The sequence below is a fragment of the Tupaia chinensis genome, unplaced genomic scaffold, assembly GCF_000334495.1.
Source record: "Tupaia chinensis unplaced genomic scaffold, TupChi_1.0 Scaffold000466_1, whole genome shotgun sequence".
Classification (NCBI taxonomy): domain Eukaryota; kingdom Metazoa; phylum Chordata; class Mammalia; order Scandentia; family Tupaiidae; genus Tupaia; species Tupaia belangeri.
This window is the reverse complement of record NW_006159975.1, coordinates 2,384,230-2,405,946: the sequence shown is the minus strand read 5'-3', so window position 1 is coordinate 2,405,946 and position 21,717 is coordinate 2,384,230. Positions and strand designations below refer to the sequence as shown.

At 35.1% G+C, this 21,717-nt stretch overlaps 1 protein-coding gene across 2 annotated transcripts in view; it reads right to left on the bottom strand.

Moving 5' to 3' along the window:
* The window catches only part of CACNA2D1 (calcium voltage-gated channel auxiliary subunit alpha2delta 1), a 567,237-nt gene that overhangs the window by 186,392 nt on the left and 359,128 nt on the right, over window positions 1–21,717 (bottom strand). For both annotated transcript variants that reach the window (XM_006155764.3, XM_006155766.3), the window contains exon 6: window positions 17,678–17,807. In XM_006155764.3, the coding sequence (XP_006155826.1) occupies window positions 17,678–17,807 (130 nt within the window). The remainder of the gene's footprint in view (window positions 1–17,677; window positions 17,808–21,717) is intronic.

Genomic DNA, 21,717 nt, shown 5'->3' with positions numbered 1-21,717 from the left:
ACGCCGGGCGCGTGTGCGTGCGTGCCCAAGATCCCGAGAGGAGAATGGAGGAGAAGGGATTGCGGCGTGACCATCCCCCCTGGGGGGTGATTTCTTGCTTTCTGTCTCTATGTCTCTCTCTGTCTGTTTGGCGAGCGCACGCGCCCTATGGTGAAAATCTCTCTCAAAAAAAAAAAAAAAGAATTACTAGATATCGATAAGCTTCAAAATGACAAATCACTAAAACAGTCTATCTTATTATCAATTACCATATTAATCACTTGGTTACTTAGTAGATTGATGAGCTTGGAATCAATAGATTAACAATGTGAAATTAGTGGCAATATGTGTTCCTTTTGGAAAATACACAGAAATAGACTCAGCACATTGTTTAAATTTCACATGTGATTTAAAAAATCTTTTTAGACTTTATTTCAAGCTCTCATATCAATAAAAACATTGAATTAATTTAAAGTTTTCCATGCTCACATACATAGTTAATCTTTTTAAGTTTTCTAATTATAGTACTATTTAATTGGATGAGTTTAGTTTTCAGGAGACTTTTGAATCTGTTATGTAACATTCTTAATATTTCTCACAACTACTATAAGAGTTTTTCTTCCGTTATGGAATCCGTAATTGCTAATATGCAGAAAATAAATCAGTTTAATATCGATCTTTTTTTTTTTTCCTTTTTTTTGGGGGGGGGAGAGGTTTTTGCTATAGGGCCCATGTGCTCACCAGAAAGACAGAGAGAGACAGACAGAAAGCGAGAAATCACCCCCCAGGAAGATGACCATGCCACAATCCTTTCTCCTCCATTCTCCTCTCAGGATCTTGGGCACGCACGCACGCACATGCACCTGGCGTGAGTTTAAGCCACCGGGTCCGGGACTCGAACTGCAGTCAACTACATGGGTGTCCAGTGACATAGCCATTATGCTAACTACTGGTCCCTTTAATTTCAATCTTGTAGACAACAACCTTAAAAATATTTTAATACTGGGACCAGCAGATGGCATAATGGGTACATCACTGGACTCCCATGTGAGTCAACTGCAGTTCAAATCCTAGACCTAGCAGCTTAAAACTCATGCTGGGTGCATGTGTATGCCCAAAATTCCAAGAGGAGAATGGAAGAAAAGATAGTGCAGCATAGGTCATCCCCTCTGGGGTGTGACTTCATGCTTTCTGTCTCTCTGTCTCCCCAAGGAGCACACACATACTATAGCTATAATCTCTCTTAAAATAATTAATTCTTCAACATTTTTCCAGTTTATTTTAGACATTTTATGGGTTTTTTTACTGTTTTTATTTTTTTTTAATTTGCTATAGGCAAATGGAAAACTGGATTTTCACTTGTAGAAAGATGAATCTGAACCCCTACCACTCACCTCTGACAAAAATCAAGTCAAAGTAGATCAGAGATCTAAATATAAGACCTCAAACTATAAAATTTCTTTTGGAAAACACTGGGGAGACTCTGGGAGACATTGGAGAAGAGAAAGACTTCTTAAATAAAACCCCCAAAGCACAGTCAATTATCCCCAAAATAGACAAGTGGGATTACATCAGACTAAGAACTTTCTGCATGGCAAAAGATACAGTAATTAGTGTGAATCAACAGCCTTCAGAAAGGGAAAAACATTTGTGTAAACTATGTGTCAGATAAGGAAGGGACTGATAACCAGAACTCAAGTAGCTGTTCCAAAAAAGAGGATCAATCCTATTAAAAGATGGGAGAATGAGTTGAAAAAAACAAACAAACAAAAAAAAAACAAAAAAAAATCACTCTCTAAAGATGACATAAGGACAGCTAAAAAGCTTATGAAAAAAATGCTCAGCATCCCTCATTGTAAGGGAAATGCAGATCAAAACAACAATGAGATACCATCTAATCCCAGTCAGAATGACTAAGATTAAAAAAACAAAAAACAATAAGTGCTGGGACCAGCAGCTAGTGTAATAGCATGTCGCTGGACTCCCATGTAGCCGACTGCGGTTCGCGTCCCGGACCCGGTGGCTTAAACTCACGCCGGGTGCATGTGCACGTGTGCCCAAGATCCCAAGAGGAGAATGGAGAAGAAGGGATTGTGGCATGGCCATCCCCCCCTGGGGGGTGATTTCTCGCTTTTTATCTCTCTGTCTGTCTCTGTCTGTCTGGCGAGCGCACGCACCCTATAGCAAAAACCTCTCCAAAAAAAGAAAAACAAAAAAAACAAACAAACAAAAAAAACAATAAGTGCTGGTGGGGGTGTGATGGTGTGATGAAAGGGGAACTTTCTTATACTGCTGGTGGGAATGTAAATTGATCTAGTTATTGTGGAGAACAATTTGGAGATTCCTCAAAAATCTACAAATAGAACTGAATCATGTGATCCAGCAATCCTGCTCCTTCGGATCTATCCAAAGGACAGAAGAATATGTAATCGGAAAAGTGCTTGCACATCAATATTTATTGTGGCACTATTCACATTTGTTAAGTCATGGAAACAACCCAAATGCCCACAAACAGATGAATGGATAGAAAAACTGTGGTACATATACTCTATGGAATACTATTCAGCCATTAAAAAAGGGACATATACTTAATGGAATACTATTTAGCCATAAAAAACTACAGAACCCTGGCTTTTGACAGGAAGTGGATGAATATGGAAGATTTACTGCTGAGTGAAGCAAGCCAGGCTATGAAGGAGAGGCATTGTATGTCCCCACTTAATATATACCGAGTGTCCGCCCTCTATGACAAACTGATTGACTAAAAGATATAGAAATACAGTATATAGATGTAAATAACAGATATAATGTGTGTGAAAGAGGAAGGTCTGAGGAAGGACATTTAGAAGGAAAATAGGGAGGCAAAGCATTAATGGGACAAAGAAATGTGGTATTATCTGTTGAAGATATTTTATAGCTTTATCAACTGTGCTAGGGAGAAATGTTCACCTGTTGGAATATTCATTTTGTAAGCTAAATAATGTGATTGAATGTATAAAAGAAAATGAAAAAAAAATTGCTACAGGCAAATGTGCTCAAGGGGAAGAAACAGAGAGCAAGAGAGAGAGACAGAAAGAAAGAGAAGGAAAGCGAGAAGGCACCACTCAGGGGAGATGGCCATGCCAAAATCCCCTCTTCTCCATTTGGAATTTTGGGCATGTGCACACAGGTGCCTGGTGTGTTTTTAAGTCGCTGGACCCAAGACTCAAAAGTACACAGCTGTGTGTAATTCTGCCACCTTAACCACCATGCCACTAGCTGACTCGCTTTAGACATTCTTTTATTTTATTTTACTTTTTAAGTTTTTGCCACAGGATGTGTACATCTGCTGGAGACAGATAGAGGAAAAGCAAGAAATCACCCCATAGGAGGAATGGCCATATTGCAACCCCTTCTCCTCTATTCTCCTTCTGGAATTTGGGGCACTGCATACATACATGCCTGGTGTCATTTTCAAGCCACTGGGTCTGAGACTTGAATTGTGGCTGGCAATGGGGGAATTCAACAACTTAACCACTATGCCACCAACTGGTCCCCTCTTTAGACATTTTAAATATACCGTTTTTACTCCCAGTTTGTAGCAGATCCTTACTGTTTTTCTCACAGCATTGTACAGACTTTTCCACTATAATGTTGTATAGTAGCTAGGACAGCAGACATCTTTGTTTTGCTCCTGACTGAAAAGAGACTGATAATGTACTAACAGGAATAATGTCTATTATTGAGGTCTTGCTGATAGATTTGGAATAGTAACTCATATCTTGTAGTTGGGTTTTAGAAAGTAAGTCCTATTCTTAGAATGCAGTAAATTTTTCTTGCATTATGGTATTTGGCTAGATATTCATTTTAAAAAATAGGTCTAAGACTTTATTGAAAGCTTAATCTGCACCAATTGATACTGAATACAGTAATATTATAAGGTATCTAAAATACCCAGTTATTAGGGAGTTATTTTTTCAGCATGCATTTTTTTTCAATACATTTCATGCTTTACTTAAAAAATATTTTCTTTTGAATTTTCATAAGTATTCATAAGTTTTAAATTTATCCTGTGATTATTAACAATGAATCCATTCTGTTTTTATAATAAAACACCCATTATTTTCTTATTCTTTATAAAATTATGTTTTAAATTTATACAAAATGTTCTCATAAACTTAAATCTCTATAATATCTGAAGTTAAACTTTTTATTTTTAACATTTTTCACTCTCTTATTTTCTAATAGCCATGATGAATTCTTCTATATTTTTTAGCCTTGTGATTTTATGTCCAAACTATACTTTAATACCTTATTATGTTGAATTTTTAAAGTTTGAATATTTATCAAAGTTCAATGAAATGTAATAAATAAATTCCAGCAATGAAGGTAAACATGAAAACTCTAATATATTTTTTAAGAAATACAGCATATAGGAAAATCAGGGTAATTTCTAAAGGAGTTTGTTTTAATCCCCTCAGATAAACTGCTGCTACTTCTTAGAGTGTATGATTTATAATGGATGATGATATAGACAGGTACAGTACTTGGTGAAAAATGAAAAATGTATGAAGTAAAGCTAAAAATAAATTATCAGTAGACTATTCCAAAATATTAATGGTATTGCATGCAATTAGAAAAATGTTATTTTAAAGGTAATATTCAATGTTGACAGAGTTGGAGTTAGAAAGGTACTAATTCATTGCTACCATAAATCTAAATTTGAATTAACCTTAGATATTGAAATTTATTAATTTTTTTGACCTTTGATACCAGTTCTTGTGCTTATCTTAAGAAAATAATAAGATACACAGTTTTGCGGCCAGCAGGTAGCTTGGGGAATAAGGCAGCTGGATCCCATATATTCAACTCTGCAGTTTATGTACCAGACCCAGAAGCTTGAAAATCATGCTGGAGGACCAGCAATTAGTGTAATGGCTATGTCGCTGGACTCCCACGTAGTCAACCGCAGTTCAAGTCCCGGACCCGGTGGCTTAAAACTCACTCTGGGCGCGTGTGCATGCGTGTCCAAGGTCCCAAGAGGAGAATGAAGAAGAAGGGACTGTGGCATGGCCATCCCCCCTTGGGGGTGATTTCTCTCTCGCTTTCTGTCTCTCTGTCTCTCTCTCTGTTTGTCTGGCAAGCACACGTGCCCTATGGCAAAAAAAAAAATTGGGAAAACACCCAGGCCCATTGGCAAAAAAAAAAAAAAAAACCACTCAAAAAAAAAAAAAAAGAAAAGAAAATCATGCTGGGCACAAATGTGTGTGTACCCACACTCTCAGGAGAAGAAGGGATTGTAGCTTGGGCATTAACAATGGGAGGGATTTCTCACTTTTTCTCTCTTTATATGTCTCTCTCTCTGGTGAGTACAGGTACCCTATTCCAAAAACATAAAATTCAGAAGTTCATTTATTGAAAACAAAAAATGGTAATAATCTAATTATTTAACAATACCCAATAGACAAACAAGTAGATTAGTTTTGTAAGATTTAATATTAAAATGTGATGGCAGGGCCAGCAGGTGGTGTGGTGGTTGAGGTGTTGGAATCCCAGATAGCTGGACCTGGTGGCCTGCTTTCTCACTTTCTTTCTCTTTATCTCTATCAATACATTTCTCTCTGGTGAGTACATGTGCTCTGTAGCAAGTTAAAAATAATAATAATGATGATAAATAAAATTAAATAAATGATTCTTTAAAAAAATGTTACAACATTATAGTACCTGTGTTCAAACTATACTTCAAAACCTTAGCAATTAAAACAACATGATGCTGGCAGAAGAATAGATTTATCAACCAAGAAACAGAACAGAATATGCAGAGCTTCTGCATATTCAACTGATTTTGAAGAAAGGTATGAGGAATTAGCAATAGAAAAAAAAGTCTCTTACATAAATAGTAATAAAACTGAATTTCCACACGTAGAAAATGAAAATTAGACCCTTATCTCATATTAGATACAGAAATCAATTTAAATTAGATTAAAGACTTAAAAATAAAGCAAGAAACACTGTAAATACTATAAAAAAAATGTCAGAAAAATTGCAAGGCATTGTTCTGAGCAATCTTTTTGAAATTTACTCCCAAATTACAGGCAAAAAGAAAAAATAGATAAATGAGATTACATTAAACTACAAAGTTTTTGTTCATCAAACTAAAAAACTTTTGCACAGCAAAGTAAACAATTAAATGTGTGGAAAGAACCTACAGATTGGAAGAAAATAGTCACCAGTCACACATCTAATGAATATTAACAAAACATATAAGAAGCACAAAATACTCAATGATAAGAAAACATAACCAATTAAAAAGGTAAGGAAATTGATTGAACGTTCCTCAAAAAAAAAGAAAAAAAAAAGAAAAGAAAAGAAAACATACAAATCACCAATAGATTTATGAAAAAAATATTGCTAAACATTGCTAATCACTAGGAAAATACAAATTGAAACCACAATGAGATACCTTTTAAACATGTCAGAATGGATTTTATAAACAAAGACCCAAAGATAAGTGTTGACAAAGAGGCAGAGAAAATACTTGTACACTGGGAATACTTGTACACTGCTGATAGTAAAAAGCAGTTGGAAAAGACTTTGGGGGTTACTAAAAAAAAATGAAATTACAATTACCATATGATCTATCAATCCAATTTCTAGGTATTAACTCCCAAATTTGAAATTGGTTTGACAAAATTGTGTTTTCTGTTACCAGGGAATGGCATGGTATTTAAGTACTAAGAGTAGTGTTTAGAAGTTAATGGAAAATGCATATGATGGAAAAGCAGAATAGATTAAAAATATTTTTGCATCAAAATAAATACCTACTATGATTACATTTTTCCGTGTACTTTTTGACATCCCCACATATTCAAAATAGCCAAGTTATTAAGTTAACCTAAGTGTCTATCAAGAGATGAATGAATAAGAAAATGTGGTTTATGTATGTGTTAGAATACTCTCCAGTCTTAAAAATAAAGAAAATTCTGACTTTGCAACAACATGACTAGAACTGGAGAAAATTATACTAAGTAAAATAATTCATGAACAGAAAGATAGTAACTCATGTTACTGTTTGTGGAATATAAAAAAAAAATCAAAATCATAGAAAATAACAAAATGGTGATTATAGAGGCTAGTATATTCAGTGAATACACATGCAAACATCAGTAGCACATATAGTTCAAAACCTGTTAGTAATGTGGTTTGAGTTCTAAATCAGAAGTCTTTCACAGGAAATATGTCAGGCAGGTCCCAAAAAGAAGCTCAGCGATTTACATCAATGCGTGAAGATTCATATAAATAGAAGCAAAACAAAACAAAACAAAACAAAACAAAACAAAACAAGAAATTTCTTTGTGTATTTATCCTCCACTTTATTTCCTAGGTTTTTATCATTTGTTCCTAATTCACGCCTCTGAGCAGATCAGGAAAGATGGAATTTATTTCACTAGAAAAGGAAAATTAAAATTAATAGAAAAAGGGATGCAAAGAAGATCTCTTAATGGTCTACCAAAGTGTACTTTCATTTAATGCATTACACTTGGAAGGTCCAAATAGTTTTATCTTAGCTCATTATCTTCTTAATTAAAAGTGTTTGTATAAGGTTTACTTATGGAGATTATATTTGTATGCTTTTAAATAATTAGGTTAATTGCCCAGAATATATTCATTATAGAAACATTTTGATAACAAATGTAAAATTAGAATAGTACAGACTCAAAAATATCCTAAGCTTACACAATTTTGATAGAAACACTTCTGGGGGCCTACAACCCAAGCCCAAGGCCCTGCCATACCTTCTTTGTTCTCACTCTTTTTATGCCTATTCTTAACAGAGTATTCAGTACATATAACTTTCATAGCTTGAGAAAGATTATGCAATTCCTCTCCACAAAAGATCCCATAGCTTCTATCTCTGCTATGGCTTAAATATTTCCTCAGAAAGAGCAGAAGAGAAAACAGCTCTCTTTCTGGGAAAGTGCACAAGTAAAGATCATGTAAGGACAGTGAGGAGGTGTCCATCTGCAAGACAGAAGAGCCCTCACTCGGAAGGAAATCTGCTGATATTTTGATCTTGGATTCCCAGCCTCCAGGACTCTTAGAAATAAATGAATGTGGGACCAGCAGGTGGCGTGGTGGTTAAGGCATTGGATGCTCCCACATGGCCGACAAGGGTTGAAGTCCTGAATCTGGTGGCTTGCTTTCTCACTTCCTCTCTCTCTCACTCTCAACCTCTCTCTCTCTCTGGTCAAATAAAAAAAATAAAAAATAAAAAAGAATCAATGAATAAATAAAAATAAAAAATAATTATTAAAAAAAAAGAGAAAGAAATGTCTATAGTTTAAGCCTTCCAGCCTATACAGCCCAAGATAAGGTAATCTTGAAGTTAAAAAAAATCAAAATCTTTGCAATGACCCACAAGGCTGTGTATGACACAGCCACTGCTATGACACCAGCCCTTGTCGGCTCTGCTCTGGCCACACCGGTCTTCTTGACAATTAGGAGCCTACCTTTGTTCCTGTCTCAGGATCTTTGAACTTAAGTTCCCTCTGCCTAGAACCTTCTTTCCAGATGGTATTAAGCATATCATGCTACAACTTTGCTTTATCCACAAACCATTTTCTTTTTACCTATTATTAAAGAATTCCAGGGACCAGGGAATGGCATGGTATTTAAGGCACTGGACTCCCACATGGCTGACTGAGGTTTGAGTTCTGTACCTGGTGGATTGCTTTCGCACTTTCTCTGGTCAAATTGAAAAATAAATAAATACCTGGTGGCTGGCTTTCGCACTTTCTCTCTCTGGTCAAATTGAAAAATAAATAAATAAATAAATAAATTTAAATAAATAATTCCAAAAAAAATAGTAACCCCCCTCTTAAAGCATTAACTTACTATAACACTTTCTTATGTTTTCCAAAGCATTTACTGTACTGTGACGTAAGCATTAGAACATAAGCTTCATGAGTTCAGGGATTTTCTGGCTTTCGCACTTTCTCTCTCTGGTCAAATTGAAAAATAAATAAATAAATAAATAAATTTAAATAAATAATTCCAAAAAAAATAGTAACCCCCCTCTTAAAGCATTAACTTACTATAACACTTTCTTATGTTTTCCAAAGCATTTACTGTACTGTGACGTAAGCATTAGAACATAAGCTTCATGAGTTCAGGGATTTTAATCTATTTGTTCAGTGCTATACTCTTACTGTCTAGAGAAATGTGTGATAAACAGCAAGTATTCAATAATCATTTTCTGAATAAGTGAAGAACATCATCAAGAGAGTCATGGCACATCTTTACATAGAAAAACATAGGAAAATACGTCATGAGTTTCTCAACAATCTAAAATTTGTCAGAGATTAACAAAAAGAAAATTTAATATTTTTCACTCATATCATATCTATATTTTAATATACACATGTATGTTCAAAAACGCTTTTTAAAAATTAGTAAAATTTCAACTGATTATTGAATGCTGCTAAGGTATTTAAGTGAAAATACCATGTCTAAAAATGCTAATATGCTCCCAGTTTTCTCACAATGAACTTTCCTAGATTTTATTGCAATAAAAGATAGCAAACAACATTTTATATCAAGCCTATAATGCTATTGTATATTTCACAAGTGATTTTGGGACCAGCAGATTGTGTAATGGTTAGATTGCTGGACTCCCACGTAGTCGATTGTGGTTTGAGTCCCGGACACGGTGGCATAAAACTTATACCAAGTGCATGTGTGTGTGTGCCCAAGATCCCAAGAGTAAAATGGAGGAGAAAAGATTGTGGCATAGCCTTAACCCTCAGGACTGAGTTATTGCTTTCCGGCAAGTGTATGAGGCCTATACCAAATATCTCTCTTAAAAAAAAAAGGGGGTATCATTCAGGGGCCAACAGGTGGCATAGAGGTTGTGGCATTGGATTCCAACTTGGCCAACTGTGGTTTGACTTCCAGACTTAGAGGCTTGCTTTCGCATTTCCCCTCCTTCTCTCTTTCTCTTTCTCTCTGTGTTGCTCTCTAGTGAGCACATGTGTCCTGTAACAACTTAAAAAAACAATAGCTATAATACATAAAATTAAATAAATATTCCTTACAAAAAGTGATATTATTCCTAGTGTTTATTAATATAATCCATATTGGAACCAGCAGATGGCATAATGGTAACATCACTGGACTCCCATGTAGTCGATCACGATTCAAGTGGCAGACCCAGTAGCTAAAAATTCATGCTGGGCGTCTGGGTGTGTGCATGCCCAAAATTCCAAGAGAATGGAGGAGAAGGGACTATGGCATGGTCATCTCCCTTGGAGGGTGATTCCTCACTTTATGTCTCTCTTTCTTTGTCTCTCTGGTGAGTGTATATAACCTATAGCAAAAATTTCTCTAAAAAGAAAAAAAATAATAAAAATAATCCACATTATTTAGATATTACAAAAACAGAGAAAAACTGATTTTATTTTTCTATAGGTAGTTTTTCCATAGGAAAAAAAAATTTTTCTTAGTTTTGGTTTGTTTGTTTGCTCAGGGGCATGTGTGCTTACCGGAGAGACAGGAAAATTGTGAAATTATTTCATCTGGGGGACATGGTAATGCCATAATCCCTTCTCTTCCATTCTCCTCTCCGTATTTTGGACATGCATGAACACATCACTGGTGTATTTTTCAAGCTACTGGGTCCAAGACTTGAACCATATAGTCAACCATGTGGGATCTAGCTACCTAATCACCATACCACCTGACTAGCCCCAAAAAGCTTAATTTTTATTTAGAACAAATTATATTCATTCAGTAAAACAAAAGTTTTGTTAAACAATACAATTTATCATGTATTTAAAATATTACACACTCACAGAATAAATGAATTAAAAAATGCACCGATTACTGTAGTAATCATAGTTTAAAAGGAGAAAATGAATACTTCAAAAACAAAAATATGTTGATTAAAAAAATAATGTAGACTACAGTCTGTGCCTAATATAACTTTTTGGTTAATTTCTTGAAAATCTGTTTTTGTCTATAAATAAGTAAAATACTAAGTAATCTACCTTAGTCACATTAAACATTAAAAATAGCAATATGGGCCTATCAGATGGCATAGCAGTTATATCACTGGACTCCCACATGACCGGCTGTGGTTGAAGGCTTGAAATTCATCTAGGTGTGTATGCTTGTGTGTCCAAAATCCTGAGAGAGTGGAGGAGAAGGACCTGTGGCAGCATGACCATCTCCCCTGGGGAGTGATCTCTGTCTCTCTGTCTCTCTCTCCCGGTGAGTGCACATACCTTGTAACAAAAATCTCCCTCAAAAAAACAGAAAAAAATCAAATAAATAAATAAATAATAAATATAGCAACAAATAATTATATATTTCTCAGGGCTTATATTTTCTTCAAAACTTCTGTTTTCAAAAAACTCACGATTTCCATTCTTTAAAGTTTTTCTCATGTGTATTTTCTTTATGTCAAACCTAATTATAAAGAATAAGATTATATACTAGAAATGAATCTTTCACTGAAATATTTTCACCAAAACTATAATTTGTTGAAAGCATAGGAAAGTTAGACATTTAAGCATCCATATCCTTAATTAAGTCTTTTGACCAAGAGCACCAAATATCTTAAGAAATGACTGTTTTCCTCTGTTTTTGTAACTGTACATTCAGACAGCCTGGTTTATGTTAAGGAGATCAATCAATTTGAATATTATTAACTAATTTATTCTGAGAAAGGGATATTACCCATCTTGTTACCTGTAGCAATGACAAAAATAAGATAAATTGTATACAGTAAATGTATACCGCTAGTATCCTATAATTAAATGACAACTATACCTTCGAACACATTAGTTGCTAAAATATACACATTATGAAGAGCTACCTACATAATTCTAAGCAAAGGAAAACTTTTTCCTCTGTAATTTATGCACTGACATCACTTAAGACATAGCAGCTATATGTATTTCAAGACAAATAGCCAGATAAATTACATTGGTGATATTAGTGATTATTAGTAGCTTCATGTACAAAAATTCTTAAAGCACTTTTAGCAAAGCATATATAAGACTTCAAATTACAATACCTTTTCTGAAAATTTCCCTGTCTCTTATCAAAATGAACGTATCTTTGTGATGTACAGGTTTTTTAAAATTAAAATGGAGTCATTTATATCAATCATGAATGAAGGGTTGGCCATGGAAGAGGAGTTTTCTCATGTCACATGCCTGATGACAAGAACTGTTATTTGGAAAACTGCCAGAAACATAACCTTGTCCCAAGATCAGTGCATCCTGACACAAAGACGAGTTCTCCAAGGACTTCTGCCCAGAGGCTTCCTGTCCAACCCTGGACTGTCACTACCTTTGCTATTGATTCTGGTAGGCAAGTATAATTGTCTCTATACAATCAGTATAATCCTCTCTCCCATTCCCTCTCCCAATTTACCTTTTGCCTTTATTTATATTTTTAAAATAATTATTTACTTAACTTTATTTATTATTAGTTCGATTTGACCAGACAGAGACACAGAGAGAGAGGAAAAGTGAGAATGCAAGACTCAGACCACGGTCAGCCATGTGGGAGTCCAGAACCTCAGCCCTCATGCCACCTACTGGCCCCCTACTTTAAAATCTGCCCCAGGTGTCTAAGCCCTCAGCGAGCACATTTGGGTCTAACTAGATTATGCTTGCTGGCGGCAGTCGTCATCTTTTAGCTTAGAATAAATTTTCAACATTTTATAAAATTTGATTATTCTCCATTGATAGTGAGGAAAGATTTTTTTCTTCCTAAAATAGAAGTAATCATTGCCTTACTTTCATTACAGGGTAAGTGTAAGGACAAAAGTATCCAGTATCTAAAAGTTTTTATGCAAATTTAAAAAGTTATTTTCCTTATTAATGTTCATTCTTTGTAACTATAATAATTATATAAACAAACATCAATATTAATTTTTCTTGAAAATTACAACAGAGTAATTCCATCAGAGATTCTCTCTTGACTCTAAAGTGATTCAAAATGAAGCTTTGTGATTAGAAACAAATTCAGTCCCAGGTTTTACTAAGCTTTATTTTCTATACTCTTTTTAAATATTTCTGTTACCTATTATTATACAGAAAAAAATTACAGATTTTTTTTTTTTGAAGGTTTTTGCTATAGGGTGCTTGTGCTCACTGGAGAGACAGAGAGAAAGACTGTGAGAAGGAAAGTGAGAAATCATTCCCTAGGGAAGGCGACCACACAGCAATCTCTCCTCCTCCATAATCCTCCTCGGATTTGGGGCATTCAGGCATGCACCCAGTGTGAGTTTCAAGCCATAGGATCTGGGACTCAAATTATGGATACTATGTGGGAGTCCAATACTTTAACCACTACATCACCTGCTGGCCCCACAGAATGTGTTTTTTATTTTCTATACTCTTACTCCCATAAATGAGATCTGAAATTTAAATATGGTTGTATGTCCTCCAAAATAAAATAACTAATAAGTGAAATTCTCAAAAATGTAAACTTTCAGGTAGAAATATAAGTCAAAAATTTAAATATATTGGGACCAGCAGATAGTGTATTGGTTATGTCGCTGGACTTTCACATAGTGGGTTGAGTTCCAGACCTGGTAGCTTTAAACTCACACTGGGCACTTGTGCGTTCATGCCCAAAATCCCTAAAGGAAACTAGAGGAGAAGGGATTGGGGTGTGGCCATCCCTCCTGGGGAATAATTTCTCACCTTCTGTCTCTCTGTCTTTCTCTGTCTCTCCGGCGAGCACACATGCCCTATAGCAAAAATCTCTCACTGAAAATAATTTTTAAAAATTTAAATATCATTGAACAAAAATAATTACATTTCAATTTAAGGGACTTTTCAAAAGTAATCACCTTTGGAAAATTTTAACAAGATTTCTTATGAGACTGTAGCTACATAATTGTTAAATGAAAGAAGCTTTTTCTTTCAACTAAGATTTCAATTAAAGTGCACTTTCACATTGATTAAACTCAGAAACCTAAAACAATCCTCTAGCATGTTCCACTGAAGTACACAATTTGCTATTGATTCTGGTAGGCAAGTATAATTGTCTCTATACAATCAGTATAATCCTCTCTCCCATTCCCTCTCCCAATTTACCTTTTGCCTTTATTTATATTTTTAAAATCATTATTTCCTTAACTTTATTTATTATTAGTTCGATTTGACCAGACAGAGACACAGAGAGAGAGGAAAAGTGAGAATGCAAGACTCAGACCACGGTCAGCCATGTGGGAGTCCAGAACCTCAGCCCTCATGCCACCTACTGGCCCCCTACTTTAAAATCTGCCCCAGGTGTCTAAGCCCTCAGCGAGCACATTTGGGTCTAACTAGATTATGCTTGCTGGCGGCAGTCGTCATCTTTTAGCTTAGAATAAATTTTCAACATTTTATAAAATTTGATTATTCTCCATTGATAGTGAGGAAAGATTTTTTTCTTCCTAAAATAGAAGTAATCATTGCCTTACTTTCATTACAGGGTAAGTGTAAGGACAAAAGTATCCAGTATCTAAAAGTTTTTATGCAAATTTAAAAAGTTATTTTCCTTATTAATGTTCATTCTTTGTAACTATAATAATTATATAAACAAACATCAATATTAATTTTTCTTGAAAATTACAACAGAGTAATTCCATCAGAGATTCTCTCTTGACTCTAAAGTGATTCAAAATGAAGCTTTGTGATTAGAAACAAATTCAGTCCCAGGTTTTACTAAGCTTTATTTTCTATACTCTTTTTAAATATTTCTGTTACCTATTATTATACAGAAAAAAATTACAGATTTTTTTTTTTTGAAGGTTTTTGCTATAGGGTGCTTGTGCTCACTGGAGAGACAGAGAGAAAGACTGTGAGAAGGAAAGTGAGAAATCATTCCCTAGGGAAGGCGACCACACAGCAATCTCTCCTCCTCCATAATCCTCCTCGGATTTGGGGCATTCAGGCATGCACCCAGTGTGAGTTTCAAGCCATAGGATCTGGGACTCAAATTATGGATACTATGTGGGAGTCCAATACTTTAACCACTACATCACCTGCTGGCCCCACAGAATGTGTTTTTTATTTTCTATACTCTTACTCCCATAAATGAGATCTGAAATTTAAATATGGTTGTATGTCCTCCAAAATAAAATAACTAATAAGTGAAATTCTCAAAAATGTAAACTTTCAGGTAGAAATATAAGTCAAAAATTTAAATATATTGGGACCAGCAGATAGTGTATTGGTTATGTCGCTGGACTTTCACATAGTGGGTTGAGTTCCAGACCTGGTAGCTTTAAACTCACACTGGGCACTTGTGCGTTCATGCCCAAAATCCCTAAAGGAAACTAGAGGAGAAGGGATTGGGGTGTGGCCATCCCTCCTGGGGAATAATTTCTCACCTTCTGTCTCTCTGTCTTTCTCTGTCTCTCCGGCGAGCACACATGCCCTATAGCAAAAATCTCTCACTGAAAATAATTTTTAAAAATTTAAATATCATTGAACAAAAATAATTACATTTCAATTTAAGGGACTTTTCAAAAGTAATCACCTTTGGAAAATTTTAACAAGATTTCTTATGAGACTGTAGCTACATATTTGTTAAATGAAAGAAGCTTTTTCTTTCAACTAAGATTTCAATTAAAGTGCACTTTCACATTGATTAAACTCAGAAACCTAAAACAATCCTCTAGCATGTTCCACTGAAGTACACAAAGAGTATGAATAATTATTAAATTTTCCCGATCTTGTTGACATCTGTGGTTTTATTCTTGTTGTTCACTCATGTAGCCCAAAACACTGGATATAAATTTTAACGAAGTACAAGTCAAGAAAGGTTAAACTCTAACTGATGAGATTTCAGCCAAGAAGGAAATGTTAATAATAAGATAAATGAGAGCCAATAAATAATCCAAAAACAAAACTTCTTTTCCTCTTTAAAAAAAAATTATGATTTATTACAAAGAGTACCTTGTAACTTCTAAGAACATATACTTAAATATTTTATCTTACTCATTTTCAAAGTAATGATTTTCACTCTCTGAGACTTTGAAATTATTCTCTGCAGATGTTAGAAATAGTTCGTTATAAATTGGATATAAAATGCTCTGTATATCAAGTCAAAACTCCTTCCTTTCTAGGATTCTGAGAAAAAATGTGTAAACTATATGAAAATCAATATACTTAAAAATGTATTCTTAAATTTACTTTTTCATATTTTATATTTATTCTAGCATAAAATAAAAACTCTAAATTTTCTTTGAAAAAGAGAGTAAAAGAATTTAAAAAAATAAAGATTCTCATGTGAAGTTAAATACCTGATAACTTCCTGTGGACAATACTGGCTCTGAAATAGTCATAGAGTCTTTAACTTGCACAGAAAATCTACCTTGACTATCAGTATTGGAAAAATGAGGGGTTTCCTCTTCACATGAGAATCTAAGAAACCAAAGTCTCGTCACGTTACAGCTGTTTTAGTCATTGTGGTTTTGCTTTAATTTCTTTCAAACACAAATCTTTCATGTAAATATAAATCTTAAACAAAATGTTCCATAAATTAAAGCTATTTAAGAAAATCATTTACTTAGAATATCTTATTGACATGTATAAATTACTGAATTTCAGAAAGAGGAAAATAACCTCCCAAATATCAGACAACAAGACAGAAAATCAACCACAGACAATTTCTAACAAATTAACTCTCAGGTTGGCCTCAGTTTCCTCCACACAATAATGTAGGCTGGCACAGTGCCATGATATCTATAGAGTGCTGAAATGCAAGTGTTTCCCCTTACTCTTTACTTATGTGAAAAGATTGGATTTAAGGCACAGAAAGGGGTGTGGGCAAGTTAGGGAACAGATAACAGCAAAGACCAGGCTATGACTGAACAAAAACCCATTTTCCTGGATCACAAGTCATCCTCAGTGACTGTTAAGCTGTCCTTGGGAGAACTCTTGGGTGAGTTCTCAGGCACTGCCATTATTAGCATGAAAGACATATCTGAGAATACCACTGACAGACGAGAACATCCATTTCTTCCTAAATACCTTACTCCTCTCCCTTCCTACAGTGAGCTCTTCTCAATCATGTCAACGATGGTCTATTTCTTTAGGTCTATTAATTGTTCCCTTCCTCCCAATGCTCTTTCTGTCTTGAGGCCACAATAGAATAGGAGTATGGATCCCTTTACTTGTATCTTTGAGTAAGACAGAAAAAAAAAAAAACAGAAAGAGGGAGGCTGACAAACATGAACAAAAAGTCAAAAAACGGGAGAGAATCTGAAATGAACAACCTTCCTTTACCAGTCTGTGTAAAATTTGTGTGTGCACATGTAGATGACATCTAGCTGCATAGTTTTGATTTTTTAAAGAATATAGCAATTTATGTTTTAAGTTACTGATATCAATTGGGCAGGCACAAATATTAGGTCACTGGGAAAATCATGATGTATTTTTCTATGTTTTGCTAAGCAGAAATGCATCAAGACTTTCCCAACAACCCAATAGTTACAAAATAGCGTAGAGGGATATTTTTGTGGAAATGGGCTTCCCGACAAATCCTCATGCAGTAAGGCCAAAGGAACACAAGCTGTTCATGAAAATCGGATTCTTTCTTTGACATAAATTAGAGTTTACCATAGACTTTTATGTGGCATTTGTTCCCTTTTTCTCCCAAATGTAGCATCCATGAGAAAGGTAAGACATGGGATTCACAGTCTATTACTTACAGCCTTCATAGATGTCGGTAGGAATGTGGACTGCTGCATGTTGATAGGATATTTGTCGTCCAAAATTAGCATCTTCAATAAAAACAGGTTTAATCCTCTGGCTGCCCGGCTCACTGTCATTCTTTTCAGGCTGTATAGGAAAAGACAAAACACAGTATTATAACTTACGCTTGCATAGATATTTTCACATTGACCTCTTCATCTGCCCAATGCATATCCTTCAAGAAATAGGCGTACAAGAAAGTTTTGATACGGTAACATGGTAGCATTGGATATGCAAATGTCTACTTAGTTATTAGCCTTCACATTATATCATTATGGTATTATTTACATCTTAACTAACACCTTTCCCGATCTCTTCAATATTGGAGTCATTCATGTTCAGCTTGAGAAAACCAGAGCTTTCTCACATTCAATACTTAGCAAGGTATACTGTAAGTAGAATAATTGCCTTTCAACACAACTGAATTAACATTGTCCACTGGATATAAATCTCCCAATTTATGTTACTAAATTTGTATTGGATAGTTGAGGATAAATGATTGGTTTGACAACTAATGATACACACGACAGCAATAGAGAGCAATAAAGGATTATTTATGTCATGATTCCTTTGTTTCTGCATGTTTTCCATGTATATCAGTTTTTGTTTTTGTAAAAGAGGTATACTAGTGAGGAGAAAGGCACTGTAACTCTAAATGCAATTAAATTCCAACTTCAACCAATTTGTCTCCCGAGTTAGGAACTAAGATCCAATCAATAATGATTCCAGAAAATCCCACAAGACTTTTAGGTCGAAGATTACTTTTCCACTTATTGGAACTATCCTTTTGACAGTGAATTGCCTTGTGGCTCTCTGCCCTTGCAGAAAATCAAGACTCTCATTCACTTATTCAAAGTGCATCTGCAACAATTTTTTGCTAATTATATTAAGCCATTTTCTCAGTTGGAATATACTTGTTTCAACTCATCCCTTATAATTAGTTTTTGAGTAAAACTTAGACCAGTATTCTCAAATTTTTCATCGTAGAGACTAATAATGTCCATATTTCCAAGGTAGTCTCCTCAAAATACAATGGAAAACATCACATTTGACTATACCACATTAGATACACACACACACACACGAAGCACAACATTTGGCAGCATACTACAGTAATGCATGGGAAGCAATAAGGAAGATAAAGGTATGAAAAGCTACTGGGGAAACTAGAGTCAGTGTGGGAGGAAGGTGGGAAATGGGGGGAAGGTGAGATGGAGGGAGTAAAGGGGAAAAGATAGAAGCAAAGCATTTAAGGGACACAAAAATTGAACATAATCTGTTGATAATATGCTAATATATAATTAATTAAATTGAGCAAATGTTAAACACAAGGAATTGGCTGACATTTTGGGGGAAAAAGCTACTTAATATATATTATCTAATGTATTAATTAAACATCTCAAATTATCCCCATGAAATTAGGATGTCCTTGGTTTTCAGATCACATATAAAAAGAATGAAATCTCCAACATTTTTTTTTCAAAATATCTCTTCTGTAGGCTACAGACTACTCTGTATAAATGTACACAGAGAAATTGAGCAGGTGGATTCTAAAATACATTCAAATGCACTCGGCAAAACACGTAAGGAAGCATGAGATGCATGACTCAGGCTATTCTTCTCAATATAATTCCCCTGATTAAATAATAGATTAGATCACTCAGAGACAGAGGGATGACAGGCTGATGTTGGATAGGTAGTCATTCCATTTTACAAGCAGTCTATGCTAGCAAATTTAATTTGTAAAGTCACAGTGATAATTCTATGACAGACACAAAATGTTCCTGCATGTTTAATATAATTTTCTCAGACTAAACACTCAGAATTAATATTTATTTATAATAAGGTATTGATTTTTAATTTTGTGTCCTTTTTCATGTTAACTGAAACTACTGGATCATAAAAAATAGCCATGATGTATTTTTTCTATGCAAAATGCATCATGAATTTTCTGATGACTCAGTACTTCTACTTACAGCAAAATGGTCAAAAATTAGGAGTTCATATATTTACCTAAACTGCGATGAAAACTACATGTATGCCTTGGCACAATTCAAATTAAATATGCTCACCAATAAACACTGCTCATGGGGACCAGCAGTTAGCGTAATGGCTATGTCGCTGGCTTCCCACGTAGTCGACCACGGTTTGAGTCCCGGACCCAGTGGCTTAAACTCACTCCGGGTGCATGTGTGTGCATGCCCAAGATCCCAAGAGGAGAATGGAGGAGAAAGGATAGTGGCGTGGCCATCCCCCCTGAGGGGTGATTTCTCGCTTTCTGTCTCTGTCTCTCTCTGTCTATCTGGCGAGCACATGCGCCCTATAGCAAAAACCTCTCCAAAAACAAACAAACAAACAAAAAAATAAACAAAAACACTGCTCACACTCACACTATGATATATTTATCACCTCTGATTTTCTATTATTTGTGTATGTGCTCGACAAAACTATGAAAATAATTATTTGATACTGAATAAAATGGTTAACTAAAACCCTCTAAGTAAGTATTATATAGTTAGTATTTCTATCTCATAAATGAAGGAGTAAAATAAACAGGCTCTTGTGTAATCAGCCAAATTTCCTGATAAACAGAAGCTATTCTCATGTATACAATTTTCCAGCACATATATGTGTATATTTTTAAATTTCTACCTCTAAATACATCCTTCTATATATGTTTTAATTTGCTATAAGGCACATGTGCATGTGATAGAGATAGAGAGAGAAGGGAATTAAGAAAACAACTCCTATGGAGGATGGTCATGCCATAATTTCTTCTCCATTCTCCTCTCAAGATTCTTGACACATTCTAACCAGCAGTTTGCATAATGGCTATGTTGGTGGACTCCCACATAGTTGACCATGGTTCGAGTCCCGGACCCAGTGGTTTAAACTCACGCTAGGCGCATGTGCGTGCCCAAGATTCCAAGAGGAGAATGAGAAGGGATTGCAGTATGGCCATTCCCCTCTGGGGGGTGATTTCTTGCTTTCTGTCTCTCTGTTTCTCTCTGTCTTTCTGGGGAGTGCATGTACCCTATAGCAAAAAAAACAAACAACAACAAAACAAACAAACAAAAAAAAAACCACTTCTACAAATTTAAAAAAAAAAAAAGATTTGGACACACATGCACATATAGACAGTGTGTTTTGCAAGCCACCAGGTCCAAGACTTGAACCATGGAGTTGGCCACATGGGATCCAGCCACTTTAACCACTACACTACAAGCTAGGTCTATCCTTATATTTTTACAGCCCTCCCATGGATGTTATTTACAATGGCTCATAACCTTCACAATGGAGATATTACCTGATTTTAGAACTTTAAAAAGTCTCAATGGTGGTCCCAATATCATATAATTTTATTTATTTATGTTTTATTTTAGGTTTTTGCCATCGGGTGAATGTGCTCATTGGAGAGAGAGAGAGAGAGAGAGAGAGAGAGAAGAAAAGTGAAAAATCACTCTCTGGGCAGCAAAATTTTAAATAGGTACTATTCCTTCACACATGGTGTTTTAGTCCCATCTAGATAATGACCATGGAGAAGATGTATTATTTTAAAAATAGACTTCCATACAGGTGCAAATCTGAATATTCTGGCATATGAACATACTAGTATCAATACTATGGATCCAAGGTGATGTTGCTTCTGTAAGAACTGGTTCACCACTGAATATTGTTTTAGGAGAGATTTTTGCTCTAGGGTGCCTGTGTTTACCAGAGAGATAGAAAGTGAGAAATCATCCCACAGAGGGGATGGCCATACCACAATCCCTCCTACTTGAGCGATTTTGGACACACAAGCAAAAGTGCCTGGTTTGAAGCTGCTGGGTCTGGGACTCAAACTGTAGTTGACTCCATAGGAGTCCAGCAATGGACTACTATGCCATCTACTAGTCCCTCTTCATTGAAATTTAACCATCCTATATTGCTCCATGGTAAAGGATAGGTACCAATTCTGATTCTTACAAAGGATAGCCTTTGTTAAAAAAAAAAAAAA